We start from the raw sequence: 27,792 nt of genomic DNA on the forward strand, positions 1-27,792 counted from the left end.
ATTAGTATCACTTATTAAAGGTAATAATGCCCAGAGAGTATTAAAAACAGGAATTTGGTTAAGACCGGAAGTGAACAGAAATAAAATCCTAAATTCTGACTGGAGCATATATTGCAAGCATAGCCAATGGTGCACAATATTTACTGCAGTAAAGTATTTCATTATATCTAGTGAGGTTAAACAGATTCCTAATACAAAATAGTCTGGGTAGAAGTAAGCATCCAAGTTGGATCAAACATGATAAATGGATGCTTTTATAGACCCCATGGGTCAGGAGCTGTAGTGTTAGAATGCTTCAGAGAGAACCTACAGAATATTATTAATAGCTTTCCTCATCATGTTGTTCTAATAGGGGATGATGTCAACTTGCCAGGTTCAGATTGGGAGATTATGTCACCATGACTGGTGCCAGAGACAAGGATTTGTGTGACATAATTCTGAATGTCTTGGCCAAAAATTACTTTGAGCAGATAATTAGAGAACTAACTTGTGAAGATAATATCTTCAACCTCCTAGCAACAAACTGACCTGCACTTATCAAGTCATTTGACATAAAGGAAGGTATCAGTAATCTTAAGGCAGTTATAGAAACTGTGCCTATGGGCACAACAAGGAATGTTATGAAATGTAGGAAAATTTTTTGCTTAGCAAGAGTGACATGATACAAACTGAAGAGTATCAGAGTAGTCAATACTAAATATTTAATGCTGGAGATGAAGAGGTGGACCACAAATGGAAAAAATTCAAAAGCCTCATTCAATATACCTTAGACACATACATGCTGAGCAATGTTGTGATAAAAGGGAAAGATCCACCGTGATTCAATTTTCATGTTAGGAGATTACTGGCAAAACAAACAGAACTTTATCCCCAGTTTAAGTGAGGTCAGATCCTGGTAGACAAATAGAAGCCAAAGTGTGTGCAAGAGGAGTGATGCAAGAAGCATTCAATTAATTTTGTAGTAACATTTTTGGGAAACGTTCTGACTACTAATTCTAAGAAGCTTTGGTCTTAGGTAGAGCCAGTAATTGCATTAAAATCTTCTATTCAATCACTCATTGAATATAATGGCACTAAGACCTAAGACATCATGGCCTTCTGAAACTATTTCACTGCAGAAGACCATAATATGGCTACTCCTTTCAATTATTATATGAATTCTGAAACAACTTGAACTGTGGTAAGCTATTGTGGTATAGAAAGTCAACTAAAACTGCTGAACAGTGGGAAGACAAATGGATCAGATGAGATATCCATGATGTTCTACATAAATTATGCAAAAGAACTTGTTCCTCTTCTAGTTGTAGCTTATCATTATGTTGCTGGAAGTATGAAAGTTATCTAAAGGTTGTAAAAAAGCACAAGTCATTCCTGTTTTATGGAAAGCTAACAGACATGTGTGATTATAGGTTAATATCACTGACATCAGCCTGTGTAGAGTTATGGATTACGTTTTAACCTCATGCATTATGACATTCTTTGAGAATGAAAATGTATATGAAAATCAACATGGATTCAGCAAATAGACATCTTGTGAAACTCAGCTCACTTTATTCATCCATATGTAATGTGTCGCTCTTTCAAACCAGCAGCTTGGTTCATGGAATCAAAGAAATAATCTTTACAAAGTCACTTGCTTTGGTCCAAACCAGTTTACTCATGACCTCACATTTCCAGTAACATGAACACTGTGTATTCTTGTAAATGGGCAAATAAAAAAATGTACTAACCAAGTGGTGGCAGGTGAACACACACACACAAAAAGGTAAAACTTTTACAAGCTTTCAGAGGCAGTGGCTCCTTCTTCTGGCAGAAGAGTTGAAGGGGAAGGAAGAGGGATGGAGGAAAAGGACTAGAGAGCTATAGGGAAAGGGGTACAGTTCAGAAAAGTCACCCAGAACCCTGATCAGGGGAGACTTACTGGATGGGATGAGAAGGAAAGACTGATTCTTGGGTACAACACTGGATGAGATTTGAAAATCTGAGATCTTAAATATGGAAGATAGGGTAATATGCAAGACAGAGATTACTACTAAAGTATCATGCATGAATTAATAAGAGTGAAAAACTGAGTAGCTTGTGTGTAACAGAGTCAGGAGGGGGAATGGTGAAAAACAGACAGATCAAAAAATGAAAGATGTAGAGATGGAAGGAATTACATGAAATAAGGCCAGGTGGAAGGTGAGAACTAAGGACATGTTCTAGTGCTAGTTTCCACCTGCGGAGTTCTGAGAAACTTTTGTCTGGGGGAAGAATCCAGATGGCACACGTGGTAAAACAGGCACTGAGATCCTGACTGTCATGTTGTAGAGCATGCTCCGCAGCAGGATATTGTGTGTTGCCAGCATAAACCCTCTGACTATTGACTGGGTGGTAGTCATACCAATGCAAGAGCCTGAACAGTGTTTACATGACAGCTGGTATATGGCACGAGTCATTTGCAAGGTGGCAAGTCTTGCAGTTGTGACAGTCACCAGGGTCGATGCCATACCAATGCAAGAGCCTGAACAGTGTTTACATGACAGCTGGTATATGGCACGAGTCATTTCCAAGGTGGCAAGTCTTGCAGTTGTGACAGTCACCAGGGTCGATGCCATGAGGTAGGGAGATAGGTGCAAAAGGAGTATAGGGTCTGATAAGCATATTGCAGAGATTGGGTGGGTAACAAAAAGCTATTCTAGGTGTACTGGGAAATCTGAGACAGAATGGACCTCATTTCAGGGCATGATTTTAGGAAAACATGGCCTAGTCCAAGTAGCTGATTAATACATTCAAGACCAAGATAATACTGGGTGACAAGTGATGTGTTCTGAAGGTGTTTTTTGGAGGGAACAGCAGTACCAGGATTGAATGTGATGGCCCAGGAAATCTTGTTTTAACTAGGCTGTTGGGATAATTACATCCTGTTAAGGCTGAGGTGGGAGTGGTGGTATATTACTATAAGGGGTTTGCAACTGAACAGATGTGTTTGCCTCAAATGCCAAGGCCATATGGGAGGGAACATTTGTCATGGAAAGGATGGCAAAGTATAAAGTTGATTAAAGTGAGCAAGAAGGATATCATAGGCCTGGAAACAGCCTGGTGTTGACTGAGGGATTGTTCAGCAGCAGACAGATCATATATGTGGTGGATATTGGTACAGAGGGAGATAGCAAGGTGTGTGATGGGAGTGGGACAGGCATAGATTTCAGATGATCTAGGAAATGGTTGGTATATTGAAAATATTAGGGAAGTCTTTGTACTATGAGTTGCAGGTGTTGATCAACTAAGGCAGATATACATTCAGTGGGTGCTTTGAATCCAGCAAATGTAATATGGCCAGGGTGATTGGGATTGTGGATCTTAGAAAGAAGGTAAAAGGTGGGGGTGTGTGGTTTGGGTGGGGTAAAAAGTTCTATGGATTCAGGTTAAGTCTTTGTAAGGACACTGACGTTTTTAGGAGAGACTGCATGACAATTTGAATGACAGGGATGGAATCTTGATGCCATATGCTGCATGTACAGGTGTCAGACAGCTGTGGTGTAGACTTTCACTAACATACTCCTGTCGGTCAAGCACCACGGTGGTAGATCATTTGTCTGTTGGGAAGATGATGATGGAGTCATCAGGTTTTAGGGAATGTAGAACCTGGAGTTCTACAGAGGACAGCTTAGGGTCATCTAGTAGGGACCTGAGGAAGGGATGTGAAGCATTGTTGGGTGTGAGGAATTCTTGGAAGGCTTTTAAGGGATGATTTTGAGGCAGTGGTGGTGGATCAAGATGGGATCATGGTCATAACTGTTCAAGGCAAGATTCAAAGTCAGGTTTGCTGTTGGAAAGGTTTTGTGATTGTCTTGCAAAGTGATACTTCCAGTTGACACTGCCTGTAGAGCAAAGTAGGTCCTTCACCAAAGCAGCATGGTTAAATGCAGGTTTAAGGCTGAAAGTGATAACCATGGGTAATACAGATAATTTCCTTCATGTTGATCTCATCCTCTGAAGGCCAGGTACACTCTTCTGTCTACATTAAACCTACTAACAAACAACAGTAGTTACATTTTGACAGTTGACATCCTCTCCATGTCAAACATTCTTTCCCATACAACTTTGGAATTCGAGGCAAACATATTTTTCAGATGCAGACTCTTTACATCAGTACACCACCACTCTTACCTCAACCTTCACTTGACATAATTATTCCAACAGCCTAGTTTAAAAGTAGATTATCTGGGCCATCACATCCAACCCTAGTACTGCTGATCCCTCCAAAAAACATCTTCAGAACACACCTCTTGTCACTCAGTTTTATTATAGTCTTGAATGTATTAATGAGCTACTTCAACAAGGTCATTACTTCTTAAAATCAGGCACTCAAGTGAGACCCATTCTATTTAAGATTTTGCCCAGCACACCTAGAATAGCTTTTCATTGCTCTCCCAATCTCCGCAATATCCTTGTGAGACCCTATACTCCTTCTGCACCCATCTCCCTACCCATAGCTCCTACCCCTGTGACCATCCCCACAGCAAGACTGGCCTTGTGTACCCTCCTATCACCACCTACTCCAACCCTGTAACTGGCAAAACATATACGATCAAAGGGAGAGCCACATGTGAAATGATACATCATATACCAGCTATTATGTAAACCTTACATTGGCATGACTACTGCCCAGTTATCAGTCAGGATGAATGGGCATAGGCAGAGGGTGTATACCAGCAACACACAATATCCTGTTGCAGAGTGTACTCAACAACATGACAGTCATCGCCTCATGTGCTATCTGGATTCTTCCCCCAGATAACAGTCTCTCAGAACTCTGCTGGTAGTTTTTCAGAACCCTGCTGGTGGGAACTAGTGCTACAAGATGTCCTTGGCTGTCACTGCCCACCTGGCCTTAATTTTCATTAATTCCTTCCATCTCAGCATTTCTTCACAGTAACTACTCCTTTCTTCACTCCATTTTACATCTACATCTACATGACTACTCTGCAATTCACAAATAAGTGCTTGGCAGAGGGTTCGTCAAACCACAATCATACTATCTCACTACCATTCCACTCCCGAACAGCGCGCGGGAAAAACCTTTCTGTTCGAGCTCTGATTTCTCTTATTTTATTTTGATGATCATCCCTACCTATGTAGGTTGGGGTCAACAAAATATTTTTGCATTCGGAAAAGAAAGTTGGTGACTGAAATTTCGTAAATAGATCTCGCCGCGACGAAAAACGTCTTTGCTTTAATGACTTCCATCCCAATCCGCATATCATATCTGCCACACTCTCTCCCCTACTACGTGATAATACAAAACGAGCTGCCCTTTTTTGCACCCTTTCGATGTCCTCCGTCAATCCCACCTGGTAAGGATCCCACACCGCGCAGCAATATTCTAACAGAGGACGAACGAGTGTAGTGTAAGCTGTCTCTTTAGTGGACTTGTTGCATCTTCTAAGTGTCCTGCCAATGAAACGTAACCTTAGGCTCGCCTTCCCCACAATATTATCTATGTGGTCTTTCCAACTGAAGATGTTCGTAATTTTAACACCCAGGTGCTTAGTTGAATTGACAGCCTTGAGAATTGTACTATTTATCGAGTAATCGAATTCCAACGGATTTCTTTTGGAACTCATGTGGATCACCTCACACTTTTCGTTATTTAGCGTCAACTGCCACCTGCCACACCATACAGCAATCTTTTCTAAATCACTTTGCAACTGATACTGGTCTTCGGATGACCTCACTAGACGGTAAATTACAGCATCATCTGTGAACAACCTAAGAGAACTGCTCAGATTGTCACCCAGGTCATTTATATAGATCAGGAACAGCAGAGGTCCCAGGACGCTTCCCTGGGGAACACCTGATATCACTTCAGTTTTACTCGATGATTTGCCGTATATTACTACGAACTGCGACCTTCCTGACAGGAAATCATGAATCCAGTCGCACAACTGAGACGATACCCCATAGGCCCGCAGCTTGATTAGAAGTCGCTTGTGAGGAACGGTGTCAAAAGCTTTCCGGAAATCTAGAAATACGGAATCAACTTGAGATCCCCTGTCGATAGCGGCCATTACTTCGTGCGAATAAAGAGCTAGCTGCGTTGCACAAGAACAATGTTTTCTGAAACCATGCTGATTACGTATCAATAGATCGTTCCCTTCGAGGTGATTCATAATGTTTGAATACAGTATATGCTCCAAAACTCTACTGCAAACCGACGTCAATGATATAGGTCTGTAGTTAGATGGATTACTCCAACTACCCTTAAACACTGGTGCGACCTGCGCAATTTTCCAATCTGTAGGTACAGATCTATTGGTGAGCGAGCGGTTGTATATGAGTGCTATGTAGGGAGCTGTTGTATCAGCGTAATCTGAAAGGAACCTAATCGGTATACAATCTGGACCTGAAGACTTGCCCGTATCAAGCGATTTGAGTTGCTTCGCAACCCCTAAGGTATCTACTTCTAAGAAACTCATGCTAGCAGCTGTTCGTGTTTCAAATTCTGGAATATTCCATTCATCTTCCCTGGTGAAGGAATTTCGGAAAACTGCGTTCAATAACTCCGCTTTAGCAGCACAGTTGTCGGTAACAGTACCATCGGCACTGCGGAGCGAAGGTATTGACTGCGTATTGCCGCTTGTGTACTTTACATACGACCAGAATTTCTTCGGATTTTCTACCAAATTTCGAGACAATGTTTCGTTGTGGAACCTATTAAAGGCATCTCGCTTTGAAGTCCGTGCCAAATTTCGCGCGTCTGTAAATTTTAGCCAATCTTCGGGATTTTGCGTTCTTCTGAACTTCGCATGCTTTTTCCGTTGCCTCTTCAACAGAGTTCGGACCTGTTTTGTGTACCACGGTGGATCAGTTCCATCTCTTACCAATTTATGAGGTATGAATCTCTCAATTGTTTTTGCTACTATATCTTTGAATTTGAGCCACATCTCGTCTACATTTGCATAGTCAGTTCGGAAGGAATGGAGATTGTCTCTTAGAAAGGCTTCTTGTGACACTTTATCCGCTTTTTTAAATAAAATTATTTTGCGTTTGTTTCTGGTGGATTTGGAAGAAACGGTATTGAGCCTAGCTACAACGACCTTGTGATCACTAATCATGATGCTCTCTATCATCTCTGGATTGTTTGTGGCTAAGAGGTCAAGTGTGTTTTAGCAAACAATTAACAATTCGCGTGGGTTCGTGGACTAACTGCTCGAAATAATTTTCGGAGAAAGTATTTAGGACAATCTCAGAAGATGTTTTCTGCCTACCACCGGTTGTGAACAAGTATTTTTGCCAACATATCAAGGGAAGGTTGAACTCCCCACCAACTATAACCGTATGAGTGGGGTATTTATCTGTTACGAGACTCAAATTTTCTCTGAACTGTTCCGCAACTATATCATCGGAGTCTGGGGGTCGGTAGAAGGAGCCAATTATTAACTTAGTTTGGCTGTTAAGTATAACCTCTACCCATACCAATTCGCACGGAGTATCTACTTCGACTTCACTACAAGATAAACCACTACTGACAGACACAAACACTCCACCACCAATTCTGCCTACTCTATCTTTCCTGAACACCGTCCGAGACTTCGTAAAAATTTATGCAGAACTTATTTCAGGCTTTAGCCAGCTTTCTGTACCTATAACGATTTCAGCTTCTGTGCATTCTATTAGCATTTGAAGGTCAGGGACTTTCCCAGCACAACTACAATAATTTACAACTACAATTCCGACTGTTCCGGGATCCAAGCACGTCCTGTATTTGCCGTGCACCCTTTGAGATTGCAGCCCACCCCGTACTTTCCCGAGGCCTTCTAACCTAAAAAACCGCCCAGTCCACGCCACACAGCCTCCGCTACCCGTGTAGCCGCCAGCTGAGTGTAGTGAACTCCTGACCTATTCAGCGGAACCCGAAACCCCACCACCCTATGGCGCAAGTCAAGGAATCTGCAGCCAACATGGTCGCAAAACCGTCTGAGCCTCTGATTCAGACCCTCCACCCGGCTCTGCACCGAAGGTCTGCAGTCGGTTCTGTCAACGATGCTGCAGATGGTGAGCTCTGCCTTCATCTCGTAAGCAAGACCAGCAGCCTTCACCAAATCAGATAGCTGCTGGAATCCAGAGAGAATTTCCTCAGATCCAAAGTGACACACGTCACTAGTGTCGACATGTGCCACCACCTGCACCTGTGCTCTTCATGGCATCCGGAAAGACTCTTTCCACATCAGGAATGACTCCACCCGGAATGCACACGGAGTGCACACTGGATTTCTTCCCCTCCTTAGCCGCCATATCCCTAAGGGGCTCCATTACGCACCTAACATTGGAGCTCCCAACTACCAATAAGCCCACCCTCTGTGATTGCCCGGACCTTGAAGACTGAGAATCATCCTCTGAAACGGGGCAGGCAGCTGCATCTGGCTCAGCCAGAGACTGTGCCTGAAACCTGTTTGTCAGACGCACCGGGGAGGCTTTCTGATCAGCCTCCGGGGACGTCTTTCACTGCCTTGGAACGACCTCCCAATCAACCACAGACGAGGGCTCAGCCTCACTGCGGGCAGCAACCGGGGCAACCACAGCAGCAGACCGATCTGGGGACAGACGGGATGAGGTTGATATCCCCGTGATACCCAAGTTTTAGACGAAAACCAATGTAATTCTTAATAATTCATGTTACTTACTTATTTATGCAAATTAGAGAAGTCAATTGACAAACTTCTAAACAACGGCCTTTTTGTAACAAAGAATTATTCTGTCAAGTCAACAAATATGTCTGTCATTTTAATAACATGTTAAATTATGTCACTTGATGCAAATTAATGACTTTTCTGCACAAATTATGATAACAGATGTACATGTGACTTATAAACTATATCTCTTTTTAGTAGTTCTTTGACAATGTTATAAATACAAGCAGCGAGAAGGGTCGAGAGGCAGTCGGAGGCAGTCGGAATGTCACTTTGGTGAAGTGTGTTTCTGTGTTATTGTTTGGGATGGAAAAACAATGCAAAGAACATGTAAAGGAAGTACTACTTTGTGTTGTGTTATGGTCCTTGGTGGACAGTGGAATTAATATGGCCACCAAAGTAATAAATATTTGATGTTTACATATGTGTTGGTTTCGCTCGTTCTTTATCATCAAAAGCACATGAAAAACATGGGACCTCATGTTTTTACCCTAGACAACCAGATTTAGAGCCAGCATCAGCATCGAGACACAGCAGCGATCCAGCAAGCAGCAGTGATTGCTACAATGCATTGTAATGGCGCCAACCTAACATCAAGTGCTAACAAGCTCCGTAAATGGGAGTGAAATAGTGCGATTACAGCAATTAGCAAAATCGACGAAAAAGGCGGACCATTTACAAAAGTGGGGGCTCAGCCGGGATCTTTAATATCTACGACTAGGCGGACCATTACAAAAGTGGGGGCTCAGCCGGGATCTTTAAGTGCATCGATGATAATAGTGCAGCGATAAATTTCGTAAGTGCTTAGCATTCCAAAAATGTTTATTTGTGCAGTGTGTCAACAGTGAAAATATGTCAAAAATAAATAAATAAATAAATAAAGTGTGTTTGTGCGACCACAAAAAACTATCATCTCACCGCTCGGAAGATTAACATCTGGATTATGTCAATGGAATTCATAAATCAAGACTTCAGCTTCAATAAAACCGAATAGACGTGAAGAAAGCCAACAAGAACACCGATCATGAAATCATAGCATAGCTACATAAAGCAAGGTATTTTGTTGTTGTCATTTAAAATAATTAATTGTTAACATGTCTCTACCTGAGAGGGATGAGATCGTAGGAAATGTAAAAATTGAACCAGGGGATGGTGAACAATTAAACTTAACAGAGTGGCTAGCAGAGTTTACAACTCAAATAAGCTCGCAACTTAACCAATCAAGTGAAGAAAACACAGATAGACTGGATAAGTTAAGTTTGGATTTTAAACAATCAAGTGAACAAGTACGTTTGGATTTTAAACAATCAAATGAACAAGTAAGTTTGAAACTTAAAGAAAACACAGATAGACTGGATAAGTTAAGTTTGGATTTTGATCTATTAAGTACTCATCTCAATGAAAAGTGTGAGGAAATTAAAACTATCCTCAGTAAGAACACTAGCGAACAGATGATACTTCAGAAAAGAATTTCAAGTTAAAGTTGAAAGTTTAAATGAAAACATACAAGCGAACACAGACAGCATTGCTGTCATCTACAACAGAGTAGATACTGAAGTTGAAAGATTAGACCAGAGAATAGACAAAACATCAAAAAACCTCAAACAAAAATACAACCTGTATACCACTAATGTAGATACAAAAGTAGAAAATATACACACTAAATATACACAATTGGAAGATGCATTAATGTCAAAACAAGTGTTTTACAATCAAAATACAATGTATGGGCACATCCTAGTGAAATGCTTTCCTGGTGAAAATCTGCACCCTATTGACTTTATTCACCAATGTAAGGATATGTTTGTTGTAGGAATGTCAGATAACATAAAAATTAAGTTAGTAAAACGGTTTCTAGAAGGAGAGGCCCTATCCTGGGCAAATGAGAATAATGATTCTTGGAATACGTTTGAAGAGTTTGAAGCTAAATTTATTTGTAAATTTTGGTCACAGTCCATACAAGCCAGATTAAAGTCAGAATTTCTAAATGGACCAGTGTATAGAGGGAAAGTAGGGGGAATGCAAAAATTTTGCAGAGATCAATTGAAAAAACTTGCTCATTTGAATAACTCTTTTGATATTATGACACAAATTGATGTTTTAAAAAGAAGATTACCAGAGAGACTGTAGTGGGAATTGGTCCATGGACCAGACGATTCAATGGAAGAGTTCCTGAAATTTGTAGATAGATTAGATAGGGCCTTGGAAAGAGAAAATAACCAAAGTTTTGGCTCTGGCAACAACCAGTATGGGGGGTGGAACAGGAATGTAAATAGAGATTATTATGGGAGGAGAGACTTTGAAAATTCTGGAAATAATGCTCCAAATAGGGGAGATAGGAGATATGAAAATGGTTTCAGAAACAATACACAGGAGGGAGGATGGAGGAGAGATAACAGGAATTATAGAAATAGGTATTGGGGAAGAGAACAAGAGAGAAGGGGGTTTGTTGAAACTAGTGAACAAAACAACTACAAACGGACAGACTGAGGAAACCAGCCGGGAAACGGTGGACAGTCCCACTAGATGTCTGTAGTTTTGGGGCTAGACAATATTATGACAGGACAACACATAACCGAAACTGGAAAAGGAGAGGATACAATGTAAAGAGTAAATACCATGAAAATACTGATGTTGTTAGAATGAATAAATTAGAATTTAATAAAAGGTTTTGGGATACTATGAGTAAAAGTGATACAGTTAATAAAAACAGTGTTCAAGCACAGGTAGTTAGTGAAAGTGCAGAAGTTGAAAGTATTGCAGAGTTCCATAGTTGGGCTGAAAAAGATCATGGTGTTAATAACAAGTCAGACACACCACAAATAGAATCTATTTTGGGGGGTTTATTTGATAAGAAGGGGGATGACGAAGTGTTTAATGGAGCCAAAGACGCAATTGCTGAGAGTCAGATACATAGGGGGGAAACTGAAAATGGGGTTGTTGTGGAGAAGGAGGAAGAAGTAATAGAGGGACATTTAAATGATGATCCTAAATCAAGTGATGTTATTGATGAGAGTGTGGAGGAAGAAATAAAAATATTTGTAGAATTGAAAAGTGATTATGTGGTAAAGGTAAGTAATGTGACAAACATGGGTAATAATGAGGTTAATTTAAGTGAAATGCAGACTAGGGAATGTGTATCTGAGGACAAGCTATTGCCTATTGGGAACTATGAAACACTAATCTATGAGAATGGTAATAATAATAATATTAAAGAAAATATAAAGGGATGGAATGTAAATGTGTGTTTTCAAGAAAAAGGGGAAAAGTTTTTAGAAGTTTTGTGGAACAACTATGGGAACTGTATAAACAAAGAGGCCTTTTGGAAAGAATTAGCAAAGGTAAGTGCAACCTTGTATCCTATATGGTGGATAAGAATCCGTAGTGGACTTTATAAAAAATGGGGTGAAAACAATAGTTTGTTGAGTGGCAACACAGTGTTAAGAGGAACAGATGAAAGCAAAGGTTTATGTTTAAATGTCAATGCTTTGCTAACAGAGAGGGATGTGTCTAAGTGTAGGAAAGAGACATTAGACTTAGGAACTAAAGAAATTGAAAATGATCTATTGCTTGAAAATACTGAAATAGACAAAGATGTTGAGCTAGGTTGTCCATTTGAAATAAAAGAAAGCCCACATCCTAAGGCGTACAGACTTATCTTTCCCAGATCAAGAAGGTTATTTGGATTAAGAAACATCACTGAATTGAAACCATATAAACATGATTAAGCACATTTCCCTGTTTGAATACAGTTACTTACCCATTTTCCGTAAAGCGTGTTACCAGCAAAGATTTTTACTGGATGTGTCAAATAGCAACTACCACTACAGACCCTGGAAAAGTTCCAGATATCTGAGACAAGGTTTTTATATTTTTATTGTCACTATTGAATATTAAATATTGTGATATCTTCTTTACTTGCAATGGGCAAGAAGGTGACAAACATTTATTACTTTCTTTTTGTATTGTTGAATATGGGACATACTTGCACCAAATATAAAAGACAATGCAAAAATTGTTGTGCAAGACCCATCATTTTGTTACTATTCTTTTCTTAGGCATAAGATTTGTGTACAATTTTCTACAGCTAATCAGATGTTCACCAAGTTTGATGTTTGTGTTATGTTGTGACCAAATTAAGTGTGCAATTTTGGTATTAATATGTTCTGGTACTATCCTGACTATGTGTCTCAATGGGAGACAAGTTTTTTAAATATTTTCTTTTTTTAAATGCATATTATATTCATACATGTGACTTCTCTAGTGTTTGTGTTTATATATCATGTCCATACTTATAATTATGTTCTTTGTTTTCATTTCCTTTATGTGGCTCAAAACGAGCAGACAGTTGCAACATTTTCCTATGGACATCTGACCTGTCCATCTATGTAATATATTTATGTTCCTTCTATTATCTTGAATATTCTGTGACTCAATGAAAGCTGACTTTGAAAAAATTTACATATATTTTTTATATATCTTAACATCGCATGTGATACATTTGTGTCTGTTTTGATCATTTTCCATTGTGGCTCACTGGGAGCAAAGATTAACAATTTTTTTACTTTCATATATTACTAAATATTTTTATTATGCTGTCATACTGAGAGCCATAACACAAAGTGCATCTGAAACAACACAACTAAAATATTTGCAGGAAAAAGTCATTTTGAAATGGTGTAACGGTTGTTGTATACATACACATTATGCATAGTAATTGACACATTTGTCTTAGTCGGCTAATATCATTAACATTCTGTAAATGATATTACCCGAGGGGGGTATTGTAACGGAACATATTAAAGGCTTTACTTTAATGAAGTATGCGATCCCTTCCAAATTCAACCAGTTTAACGAGTATTTATGATTATAGAAAAATTATTGTGTATGTTAACAATGATTGCATAACATGTCTCCATAAACAGTCAACCCATTAAATTATAATGAATAACTGACCCACACAAAAGTTAATATCACTTGATCACTGATACAGCAAATGTCATCATGTAAAAACACTAAGTTTATCTTAAATAATTAATATGAAGTACGAAATATAGTGACCAACTTAGGTATTTTGGATCTCCTTAAATAAAAATCACCCAGTGAAACCTATTTGTTCACTAGGAGCGTTTTCACTCAGTATTCACGTAATCAATCCTATTTTAGATGAAAACCAATGTAATTCTTAATAATTCATGTTACTTACTTATTTATGCAAATTAGAGAAGTCAATTGACAAACTTCTAAACAACGGCCTTTTTGTAACAAAGAATTATTCTGTCAAGTCAACAAATATGTCTGTCATTTTAATAACATGTTAAATTATGTCACTTGATGCAAATTAATAACTTTTCTGCACAAATTATGATAACAGATGTACATGTGACTTATAAACTATATCTCTTTTTAGTAGTTCTTTGACAATGTTATAAATACAAGCAGCGAGAAGGGTCGAGAGGCAGTCGGAGGCAGTCGGAATGTCACTTTGGTGAAGTGTGTTTCTGTGTTATTGTTTGGGATGGAAAAACAATGCAAAGAACATGTAAAGGAAGTACTACTTTGTGTTGTGTTATGGTCCTTGGTGGACAGTGGAATTAATATGGCCACCAAAGTAATAAATATTTGATGTTTACATATGTGTTGGTTTCGCTCGTTGTTTATCATCAAAAGCACATGAAAAACATGGGACCTCATGTTTTTACCCTAGACAACCAGATTTAGAGCCAGCATCAGCATCGAGACACAGCAGCGATCCAGCAAGCAGCAGTGATTGCTACAATGCATTGTAATGGCGCCAACCTAACATCAAGTGCTAACAAGCTCCGTAAATGGGAGTGAAATAGTGCGATTACAGCAATTAGCAAAATCGACGAAAAAGGCGGACCATTTACAAACTTCACCGTAGATAACCAAGATGTTGCAAAATGAAAACTACATGCTAGACCTCTCAAATGTCTACATAAATATCTGACTTCAACAACATATATATGCCATATCATTTCCTAACAAACCTGTCTATTTTGTGAACATAAACATGTTTGTAAGACTTGAGATAACCATAAAGGAATATGCCAATCAACGACATACTCAGCAATAGGGAAAAAGGAGAAGGGCAGCTGCAATTTCCCCCCCTCCCCGTACCCCCTCCACCCTCCCCCCTCCCACCCACCTCCACCCTGTTTCACAGAAAATTATGACATTTGCACATCCAAACTCACATTTTGGCCCGTTACACACAGCCAGAAGACATATCGGTTCAGTTTCAGTTTGAAGAATCTGACAACATCTACTAAGCCATTTATTGTGAAATTGCAAAACTACTGCAGCATTCACTGCTGTTCTCCTTGCTACCAAAAGAGGAAAATGACTCTGGGTTCAGCAAATTTTAGTAGCACTGAACCTTTAATTCATAATGCTTTCACTTATGTTGTCATTCAGTGGTGAAATAATATTATAAAATGTGAATATAGCAAGTGTATCTGAATGCAGCTGAAAGTTACCTGCCTGACAGCACAATAATACATACAAATCTCACTCTCCTCACAAAACTCTCTCAGTTAAGTGTTTAGTAGGCAGTAAGTAGCAATAGCCTACTGAAGTTGTGGAATTAGTGTATTTGCTGGTTTGTAAACACAGTTCTCCTATGGCTTAGATTTTTATTTGCTTTTAAAATTGTGTATCACTTCCTGCATCCATCCCTCTTCCTAGCAACTAAAATGAGGCTCACACTCCTCCTCCTTACCTCAGTTTCTTGGTACACTCTTGATATCAATACATATTTGACACTATTACATAGAATATATTCATTGCAAAATGTTAATGCCAGTTGTAAGCGCACTTTTTTGTTTCAGTTGAATTAAATTCACTGAAATGAAATGAATGTAGTCAATAGGAATGAAGTTAGTAAAGCTGCAAAAGCATGAAATGATATCTGTGAAAACTGTTCAGCAATTCTGAACTTACTTGTATTCTAATGAACACATATTGGCAAATGGAAATTTGTGGTGCAGTAGGACTTGAAATTAGGTATTCTGCTACTCATGAGCAGTTACCTTAATCATTAGGCTACCTGAACATGTTTTCAGTATGGACTCAGATTTCCATAATCACTGACATTCTTCTAATACCACTGGACATATCTTTGAATCAATATATGTAATTACACATACTGGTATGTTTGATAAGGTCAGTGGGCATGGCGTGGAGTGTTGCATGTGCTGATGCCAGGTTATACAGGCAAACACATTTAGGCCAGCCACAGACCATCTTGGCCTTGCTTTTCCAATCTTGCTGATGAGTACTATACGCTCTTTGTTGGACTTATGAACAATAACCTTGTGATACTTGGCTATTTTCAAAGTAGGTACTTCCAAAAATCAGGAAACATGGATTTGAATCCTGGTGTGGTGTGAAATTTCATTAATTATTATGTATTCAGTATATTGCTGGTTCAACAATATGAATGATTTTCATGCTGTTGCATCTCTGTTGTTTTAATCCCCATTGACTACATTTCATTTCAATTCATTTCCCTGTGGCACAATAACCATGGTGCCACATCATATGCATTCTCCCAGCAGTGATTTTTCTTCTGGTTGTATTATTTGGAATACTAGAAGAAAACATAAGTGACAAAGAAGTTCAAGTCCCAGTGTTGCACATATTTTCTTTTGACAACCATTTTCACTTAGTGCATTGTTACTTTACAATTTCCTGAATTTATCATATTGTCTTTAATAGTGTAACTTAAAAATAATCTCATAAGATGACAGGAAATAAAATATTATTAATATGCTAGAATTTTTTGTGTACACATTAATGTGTTAAGAGAGAAGTAGTAGTGTCATTTACAAATTATGTCATAAGATAACAGGAAATAAAATATGATTAATATGCTATGATTTGTTGTGTGAACATTAATATGTTAAGAGAGAATTCTCGCTGTGATGTAGGATGACATGCTTGTTTGCACAGTTAGCAATTTTTCCTACAATATTTTTTCTTAATGTTCCAGTGTTACTGCAACATAGATCTGGAACATGTAAGCCACATGTATTTGCAGTTGCTATTCACTTAGTTCACATGAGCTGTCTGAAATCTTCAAGCTTTGACTTTTGTGTACTCTCCTGAATGCTTTTCATCTTTTGTACTTGTACTAAGACAAAATACTGTCTACTAAAAACACAATTTATGCAAATTACATAGAAAAACTACTGTACTGTATGTCTGGGAAGTCATGATATAATTATGTTAGATGTCTGGATATTTATCCTGATATTTTGAAACACAATTGTCAGGGATGTGTGTTAGTAATTTTATATTATTGTTTCTGAGGTTATGGAGGTGGGAAACATGCGTTGAAACTTCTCTAATAATAGCATTAAAAATGTAAAAAAAATGAAGAAAATTATTAAAATGGAATAATGTTCTCACAAAGATAGCTTGATGCCAAAGTACTGTTATTTATATTATACAGTCATTATTAATATGTTAACTACTGTATTTCTGCAGTAGAGTCACTCTGTCTCATAAAAAATAAGTACTACATTTAGTTAGATCAGAGATGTATTTGAAATGTGTAAATCATTGTATATCTGCAGTAGTGTCATTTTGTTTCACAAAATTTCTCATATGGTATCATGCAACACTCCTGAGAGGGCCATGAATTTGAAATCCTCTCACAGGAGCCACATGAACAAAAATAAAATAAAAACTAAGAAAATGTTGGTAACTACCATGAGAAAACTACACATAGATGTCGTCAAAATACTGTAACTCAAAAAAGAGCTGTCAACCATGACAGAGACTCCAGAACAGGGGTTAATTTTTTAAGACATTCATTAATTTATTGTTTTGAACAGCACCCAGTTTAATTTTTGCTGTATTTCTTCAGTAGTATAAAATGATGTGTGAACATCTATGGCTATAGCAGTGCTCTACAGGATACGATGTGATACAGTATAATTGCAAATTAATTTTTCACATACAGTAACAGCAGAAGTACTAATTTAGCAAGTGTGTTGTGTCTTATGTGTTATAGAATTTGTTTATCTTAGACGAAAGATTCTGTACAACTTTGTTATATATCAATGATTAAAAATCTTATTCAGTATCCTGACTTTATTTGTTGTAAAATTTTGATCAACAGTGGCATTCGTAATGTTAATTATAATAGAAAATCTGAAACAGAAAATAAACACTTGTGTAACTATTGGACAAATAAACAGTCCCAAGCAGAAGAAATATTGGCAATAGAATGAATAAAGATAACCACACAAACAAGACATATAACATGGTGATCCAACTTATGAACTTGAATTCTTCATCACATAACGCAGATACACAAAGCTACATCACTGAGATATGATTGGGATGGGGGATTGTGTTAAGTAGAACAGGTTAGATAAACAAGAAAGAGTAGGTGGAGGAAGTGGCAAATGAAAGGTAGGAGCATAATCTTGGGAAATGCAGAAAGTTGTAAGTTACCAGAGGAAGAGTCAGTTGTTAGTGCAGCCATATCTCAGACCAATCCCATTGCAATTTGTGCCCACCCTTTTATGCGGATACAACAACCAAGCAGCTGTCCAGCCAGATGACATGGCACTGCCAAACTATGATCACAAACATGTCAACAATTCGAAGGCAGAACGACATTGAGCACAAAATTGTCAACGTCAATCACTACTTCACACCCCATACCATGTGGAGCCTCTTCACTTAAAATCAGCTTCCTGGAATTGGGTAGGTGGGAACTGCCTTCTCTCACTTGGGTTCTACAGTCCACACTTGTATCAGTTTCTGCTAGCCCCTGCTTTTCAGCCAACTCTGCCCCTGCTACTACTACTTTCTGTTCCCCTTCAACTACAAAATTCTTATTCTTCCCTATGTCACTGTGCCTCTCCCACTTTATTCTGATTCATAAGTCTTTATATCCATGATTCTTTTCCTACACTGTTACCATGGTGTTCTACCTCTTCCATTATCTGATCCTACTTGAAGCTTCCTCCTACCCCTCCCCCCCTCCCCCCTTCCCCCCCCCCCCCCCATCCTCTACCAGCTGCCTATTTCACTATTTGCTTCTTAATGTTCCTATCCACTATGCCCCTCCAGCTTCCTGTCTCCACTGTGTCCAGCTTTCCAGCTCTACCTAGTTGGGCTGTAGCATCAGAACGTCACTGTGTTTGCATTTGTGTGTCTGTATGCTTCATAAGAAAACACAGACTCAATAGCTGAGCGATTGTACTCCAGTTCTTTCCCTATATGGAAAGTAGCTACCTTCACTTATAATATTGTCTGTATTTCACCCAGGATATGCCAGTATCATCAAAGAGGTTGTAACTCTAAAATAGACACACACAGAGAGTTAGGATGTCCTAATGGGTTATGTATTTTTTCCTTCAAAGCTAGTATCTAGGACCAACACATGCAGACACATACACTTCAAAACAGAATTAAAAGGTCACGTTTCCAAACCCAGTAATTGTCCCCAAATGCAATACAGAAGTTTGAAATTTGGCTCAAAGGTGCCTACAACTTTCCTCTGTAAATGTGCAAAAGCGTGGTGCCATGTGACATCACCCTGATGAGAGAGAGAGAAAGACAGAAAGAGAGAGAGAGAGAGAGAGAGAGAGAGAGAGAGAGAGAGAGAGAGGAAGTGAAAGGGGGACATACAAGTGAAAATGAAAGGATATCTACATTTTCATGTATAACTTCACTACTTGGTACGGCATACGTAAGAAGCAAATTTTCCAAAATTATTTAATTGTGTGTTTTTAACGTCTAATTCTTTGACATTTTGACAGAACTATGGATGACAACTGATAATGCTTCAAATTATAGCTTATTTACCTGCCTTCCAGCTTCATTGTTATGCAGGTTCATCTTTGTTCTTATGCTCCACGCTCTTTTATTTTTGGTAGTGGGTGGCTTCACCTTCTCTGCTGCATCAACAAATCTCCGAGCAAAGTTCAGACCAAACTGCAAATTGTCACTGAAAAGAAAATTTAGATTTGTAAAAAAATGATATGATATAAAAATTACTTGCTTGTATGGTAAAGTAAATGGTATAATGCAGTGAAATGAAATGTTTCATTCCATCTGAAAGATATGTACATTTATACATAAATTAGGATGCTTTGAGAAATTGAGCATTTCATTTCATAAATTATTAATCAACTTGAGAACAATTTTGGTTCCACTGCAGTCATTATATGGCAAAGAAATATGTATTTCTAATATTTGTATTTATAGTGACAGTTAAATTAAGAACATAAATTTTATTTTAATGTTAAATAAATTCTTCATTGATACATGGCAGAATATGGTAATAAGATAGAAAAGCAAACACTTACTTAATATTCAAGAAAAATTGTATTCAACAACAACTGGTATTTTGTTTTTGTCTCTCTTTTGTTCCTGTTACCATATTCTGTAAACCACAGACATTCTTTAGCTTCTTTCTCTTCTTATTATTATTATTGTTTTTAAGACCGTAACATATTTAATGATCTGGCATAACTTCATGTGATGTGATTTATGCAAAAGCAACTGTGTATCAATTTCCTGAGAAATGTTGCTTAGCAGGATATCAGAAAATATACTGGGAGAAATGCTATAATTTGAAATTTTTTAGTAATGCAATCATTTTTTCTGGCTATAGAGATTTATGTGTGAAGGTAAAACTGGCAAGGTTGTCAGTCTACAACTAACCAGGAAATTTTCAGCCAGCCACTGTGGCGGAGCACTTCTAGGCGCTTCTGTCTGGAACTCCACTGTTGCTACAGTCACAGGTTCGAATCCTGCCTCGGGCATGGATGTGTGTGTTGTCCTTAGGTTAGTTAGGTTTAAGTAGTTATAAGTCTAAGGGACTGATGACCTCATATGTTAAGTCCCATAGTGCTTAGAGCCATTTGATCCATGTTTCGGAAATTTTCACATAGGAGGGATGCACCGAAAGAAACACACTGTCAAAATTTTAGCTGTGATGGCGTACAGCAAATATTTTTTAATGTTAAAATTACTCATTTTTGCTGCACAAAGAATCACTTACAACAGTGGTTTGTATAGCCTTTCCTGCCTAGCGCCGAATTGGCGCCTTGTAGCGTGAAGTTGAATGCACACACACGTGAATTTTAAGCACTTAATCATACTGAAACTGTCTCACATCATTAATTTTTTGGATAACTTGCAGTTCATATTGACAACTAAACTGTGGCAAATGTAATTGTTACGCAAGATACTATCAAAGGAAAGAATATCAAGGCATTGTATGATGTTACATTACAGACGACTTCCATCAATCAAGACTTTAATTTGTCGACATTAAATATTTTATAACTATTTCTGCAGCCCTGATCTTATGATAATTTTGAACTATATATATTTTTCTGACAATGAAACTATTTCCTTCATTCATTCCCTGCAGTCGTTACTAAAATGCAAAATATCTATCGGATGAGGGACACAAACATTTTCATTGCATGAAGCAAATCTGATAAAAGAAAAGTGAAAGCAATATTTCAGTCCCTATGTTGATTAAGAAGAATGATGAATGTTGCTTCAGACATGCATGCACGAAAATCATGCAACATGTTCACATATTCGAATACGAAGTATCACCAGTTGCATAAGGGAATGCCAGCAATGAAAATTTCTGCTGGCATGCATGCATGTCAGAAGGAAAACTACATCACTCTTCTTAACAATTCAGGCACTGCAATATCATATTTATATGGCCATACCAGGCAGAAACGTTCAATTAAAATGTCCTCCCCTACTCAAGAATTACATAATGTGTGTACAAGTATTGGTTGTGACGCAGGAATGACGATGTATGGCAGTTTGGGTCAGGCTGTGAGTCATACATACATAAAGGTACATACATACATTAACACTTACTCCATAGATTATGAATATGATATTTCATAATGCTGCGGAATGTGCCACTTGAACATAAGTTTTCCTTACACAAAATAATAAATTAATTTTTTTAGAGTTAGGGCCTACTACTTCATATCTAAAAATTCATCTATTGAGTACAAGGAGTTGTCATTCAGAAATTCTTTTAATTTGTTTCTAAATGTTGGTTTGCTATCTGTCAGCCTTTTAATGCTATTTGGCAAATGAACAAAGATTTTTGTGGCAGCATAATTCACACCTTTCTGTGCCAAAGTCAGATTTAACCCAGAATAGTGAAGATCATCCTTCCTGCTAGTGCTGTAACTATGCACTTTGGTGTTATTTTTAAATTGGGGTGGGTTATTAGTAACAAATTTCATAAGTGAATATCCTGAGTTCCTAGAATAAATGTCTGCAGGGTGATCTTGGGTAGGCTATAGCTATTACTCTGATTACACGCTTTGGTGCAATAGATACTTTTTCTCTTAATAATGAATCACCCCAAAATATGATGACATATGAAGGCAGTGAATGAAAATAGTCATAGTAGGGTAATTTACTGATACGTTTTTATTACCAAAATCGGCAATAACCCTAATAGCATGAGTAGCTGAACCTGTTTCAGCAGATCATCGATGTATTTCTTCCAATTCCATTTCTCATCCATGCACACACCCAAAAATTTTGAATATTCTGCCTTAGCAACAGACTGCTGTTCATAATCTACATTTATCAATGGTGCTATGCAATTTACTACACAGAATTGTATATACTGTGTTTTCTCAAAATGTATTGAGAGTCAGTTTGCAGAGAACCATTTGATTATTTTTTGAAAGACATTACACAGAATTTCCTCAGCTGATTCTTGTTTGTTGGGTGTGATTACTATGTTTGTATCATCAGAAAGAAGAACTAACTTTGCATCTTCATGATTACAGAGTGGCCTGTCATTAATATATATTAAGAACCATAAGGGATGCAAAACGGAACTCTATGGGACACCATTCTTGATACCTCCACAGTTAGATGACTCTGCTGATTTTTGCAGACTGAATTCTTCCAGTTAAATATGAATTAAACCATTTGTGCACTGTCTCACTCATATCACAATGCTTAAGCTTATCAAGAAAAATTTAATGATTCACACAATCAATTGCTGGAAATGCCATCCATTACAACTGAGCTTTTACTTTTGAGTGAATTTATTATTTTCCTAATTTCAAGTAGGAGAGGTGAGTTGAATTACAGTTTTATCAGATTGCATAGGTATTGCCTCTTCCATGTACTGCCCTGCATTTTCCAATGAATAACTGGATCCTACTTGTATTTTCTCTACAACACTTAAAAATGATTATTAAAAATGACTTCTTGTTAACAAATTTTCATTGAGTTTGATAGAAATACAGTCCTCCTGTGCTCTCAGTTGCCCTGTTTCCCTTTTAACAATATTCCAAAATGCTTTAATTTTGTTATCAGATGTGCTAATCTCAGACATAATGTACTTATTCGGGACTTTTTGATAGCTTTTGTTAATACAGTGCAGTAGTTTTAATAAATGTTTCACTGCTTCTGAATTATTACTCCTCCTAGCTATGAGATACATTTCCCTTTTCTGTTTGCAAGATATTTTTATCCCTTTAGGAAGCCATGATTTTTAAATGGTATCTTACAATTATATTTCAATTTGACATCAGGTTCCCGGTATACCTTATCCCAGTCTAACTGTTGCAGGATTTCCCTAAAATTTTCAATTTGTAATTGTTAATTGAACACACTATTTTGGACGACTGTTTTGCATTACTGTGTGGGGCCACGTCGTATACTGTAACTAGCTGTGCATCATAATCAGGCAGACCATTCTTAACAGGGAATGTCTTTATGTGATTAAGTTTATCTTGGTCTATAAAAATATTATCAATCAGTGTGCTGCTTTCCTGTACTACCTGAGTAGGAAAATCAAAGAACTAAGTAATACTTCAAGATCAAGATTTCTATTGGACCCTTTCAGAAAATATACATTGAAATCCCCACAAACAATAATTTGCTTCCCTCTGTCTAACAGATAGCACAACAAAGAATCCAAGTTTTTCCCCCATGAGGACCAATACACGGCTACAGTTATAAACGTACCATTAGTTAGTTTAAGTTCACATGCACATGCTTCTATATCTTGCTCTACACAAAATGCTTATGTTTCCAAATTTTTCACACAGTGACATATTTTAACAAATATGGCAACTCCTCCTCTCTCCATAGTGTCTCTACTTACATGTGCTGAAAGCTTATATCCACCTACATTTATCATTTCCATACTTGTGACTATATGATGTTCAGATAGGCATAGTACGTCTATTCCACCCTCAGCTTCGAAATCCAAACAAACAAGAACCTCATCTATTTTGTTTTTTAATTCCTTGCTATTCTGATGCAATACACTTACATTATTTTTCACTGTGCATTTATGAGAATCATGTGACAAGCTAACATTACATTTCTCTGTACTGTTCTGAGAATATTGTGATATTTTACCATCTGTAGTACCTGCATGTCTGAGCTTCTCATTAAGATTAATTTCAATCAATGCTGGATGATTGGACACTGATATTAGCCTAAAAAAGAGGTACTCCCATGAGTTTCAGTGGGCCCCCTTATATATTTTGCTATCATCCCAGCCAATTTACACTTCACTTCATGCATGGATATCCAAATTGGTCACAATTTGGTGCACATAGCTGTAAGGAGTTGACATCTGCTTATGCCCCACCTGCATTAGTGTGTGAGCGACTGGTTTCCTTTTCTACTTCTTGCTGCATTTTTTGTGTATTGCGTCTCTCATACAACCAAGCCAAGGCACACTCTTACCACTGTGGAATGATCAAGATCAGATTCCATGCAGAAAATGCATGACAATGACCTTTTGAAATATACAACTTTATAAGGGAGGGTCTTCACCTGGATCAACAGGATGTAACTGGCATTCAGTTTTCCACCAGTGGAAACGTTATCTGTGTCAAGACACATATCGAAGAACTATGTACTGAAACTGTAAGCTGCCATGCTCAACACCTCATGTTTAAGCATCCAGACAGACACATAGGTGCCATCATGACTGACCACACCGGGTTTGGCCAGGAAGGACATGTCAACAAAAAATCTCCGATGGCAGCTTTAACAGACACCATTCAATGAAAATACCCCCACTGCACCATCCACTGTCCTTCCTATCTCCTAAGATATAGTCACTGCACCAAATGCTGATCTTCTGCAAGACCCACGTGACCCATCACAGACAATGACTGCTGTCACAGAGATTGTTCTGGCACCAGTCACATCACTGCAACCAAAGGCCTAGCACCAATGACCATGACATAGAGTGGAAATAGTGCCTGGATGGTATTGACTTCTGCCTTCCTTCCTATGGCAAGGAGGCAATGGACAGCCACTACCATTACGATTCCGAACAGCATGTAAGCACGAAAGCTCATCATGGAAGTGCCCAGTGTGGCACCATGCATCCTCAGATGCAGTGTCTCTACTTACATGTGCTGAAAGCTTATATCCACCTACATTTATCATACAACCAAGCCAAGGCACACTCTTACCATTGTGGAATGATCAAGATCAGATTCCAAGCAGAAAATGCATGACAATGACCTTTTGAACTATACAACTTTATAAGGGAGGGTCTTCACCTGGTTCAACAGGATGTAACTGGCATTCAGTTTTCCACCAGTGGAAACGTTATCTGTGTCAAGACACATATTGAAGAACTATGTATTGAAACTGTAAGCTGCCATGCTCAACACCTCATGTTTAAGCATCCAGACAGACACATAGGTGCCATCGTGACTGACCACACCGGGTTTGGCCAGGAAGGACATGTCAACAAAAAATCTCCGACGGCAGCTTTAACAGACACCATTCAATGAAAATACCCCCACTGCACCATCCACTGTCCTTCCTATCTCCTAAGATATAGTCACTGCACCAAATGCTGATCTTCTGCAAGACCCACGTGACCCATCACAGACAATGACTGCTGTCACAGAGATTGATCTGGCACTAGTCACATCACTGCAACCAAAGGCCTAGCACCAATGACCATGACATAGAGTGCTGCCAGATGGTATGGATCGTGCAAGGTCCCTGGAAATTCAAAGTGGCACTCCTACATTCGCCTCCTATTAGTGCTCCACAGGATCTACCACCAGTTACTAATGCCAGCCTGGACAGATGTACACCATGACTTGATGTCCCTTTCAATACAGCTTCCTGGTGTCTTTCTCGAAGGGTCGCTTTTTCCTGTCCATAAACCAAATGGTTGAACCTGTATCAGTGACTATTGTGAATTGGGCCACATGATGATGACTAAATGTCCGTTGATGTCATGTCCTCTGATGCTAAGATGTTTGACGGTATTTTTCCACCATCTCACCCCAACACTGGTTTATGTTGTAGTGACAGAGCGATGCTGATCCCTCCTGCTTGCATCCTGAGTGGCATCCTACCTACACGCACGAGGAATGACCCACCAAAGGACACCACATCTGTACTAACGGGCTCATGGGAATATCAGGTACAGAATGACACAGTGCTACTGCCTGGTGCCACAGAAGGGAGTGTTCCAATAGAGGTGTCGGGCACAGCACTGACACACTGACTGACAAACAACACATGCTGTGGCTGTTCATCCATGGATGGCTGCTGGCAGAGAGGACGTCAGTTTATTAGTGGACCTGGAGACCCAACGATGCCAAATGGCTACTCCCAGCGTCAATAACATCTGTGTGTACCATAAACTGACGATGTTGCAAGATATGCTCAGTGCAGCAGCTGTAGACATAGCCTTCTTACAGGAGGCTTATGCTGTGGATTTCATTGGCACTTTCAGATACACTGCTCACATGTCTTACATGTTCGCCACTGGCTGTGCCATGGAAATCCTTCTCCAAAACGGCATAATTTCGGAAGACTTCACATTTCTGCTTGACGCAACAGTTATGGTACTCCATGATGTCAGAACCATAACCATCTACATGCTCTACTGGATGGGGCCGTCGCTGTAAACAGTCCGCATTCTTCATAGATATGGTCACACCTCTCCTTACGGGACATCAGAACGCCTTAATTTTTGATGGGGATTTTAATTCAACCCCAAAGCTAAAGCACCAACTGCCACACTATGCTCCATGTGCAGCACTCTTCACTATAATCACCAACCAATGACTTGAGGACATGTGGGAGCATGTACATGGCGACAGGGAGGGTTTCACGCACTATACCAGCCATTCCTCCAGCCGCATAGATCGTGTCTATCTCTCATGCTCCATTGTTTGGGGCACATAGGCAGCTGTAATATGGCCGTTGGCTTTCCTGATCATGCAGCCTATATGAGCACTGTCACCTTGTGCTGCCAGATGGTATGGATCGTGCAAGGTCCCTGGAAATTCAAAGTGTCACTCCTACATTCGCCTCCTATTAGTGCTCCACAGGATCTACCGCCAGTTACTAATGCCAGCCTGGACAGATGTACACCATGACTTGATGTCCCTTTCAATACAGCTTCCTGGTGTCTTTCTCGAAGGGTTGCTTGTTCCTGTCCATAAACCAAATGGTGGAACCTGTATCAGTGACTATTGTCCACTGTCGCTCCTGAACTCTGACATGAAGCTCTTTACCGAGCTTTTGCCAGCTCACGTTTGAAGGTTCAAATGGTTCAAATGGCTCTGAGCACTATGGGACTCAACTTCTGTGGTCATCAGTCCCCTAGAACTTAGAACTACTTAAACCTAACTAACATAAGGACATCACACACAGCCATGCCCGAGGCAGGATTCGAACCTGCGACCGTAGCAGTCGCACGGTTCCGGACTGCGCGCCTAGAACCGCGAGACCACCGCGGCCGGCACGTTTGAAGGGTCACCTCCTTTGTGGTCTAACACGATCAAGCATCTTTAGGAGGTGATTACAAAATCTGGACTGTGTTATGTTGGCACCATGACATGACCACTCTTGCGTGGACACGGTGCATGATAGGGGTCTTTGGCTCCCTTGATTTCAGCAAGGCCTTTGATTGGGTTTACCACTCCTATCCGACAGCAGTGATGCAGAATATGGGATTCCCAGACAGTTTCGTGGTGGTAATAATGTGTCTGCTCCAGGATATGACATCTCAGATCTTGTACAATAGTCATCTTACGCTGCCCATCCTGGTACACCA

The 27,792-nt window shown here is 39.0% G+C and overlaps 1 protein-coding gene across 2 annotated transcripts in view; it reads right to left on the reverse strand.

Annotated features, from left to right (window-relative positions):
* Positions 1 to 27,792, reverse strand: part of LOC126249708 (protein Wnt-16-like) — an 879,813-nt gene that overhangs the window by 62,726 nt on the left and 789,295 nt on the right. For both annotated transcript variants that reach the window (XM_049951388.1, XM_049951387.1), the window contains exon 4: positions 19,524 to 19,665. In XM_049951388.1, coding sequence (XP_049807345.1) covers positions 19,524 to 19,665 — 142 coding nt within the window. The remainder of the gene's footprint in view (positions 1 to 19,523; positions 19,666 to 27,792) is intronic.

The sequence above is a fragment of the Schistocerca nitens genome, chromosome 3, assembly GCF_023898315.1.
Source record: "Schistocerca nitens isolate TAMUIC-IGC-003100 chromosome 3, iqSchNite1.1, whole genome shotgun sequence".
Lineage (NCBI taxonomy): Eukaryota > Metazoa > Arthropoda > Insecta > Orthoptera > Acrididae > Schistocerca > Schistocerca nitens.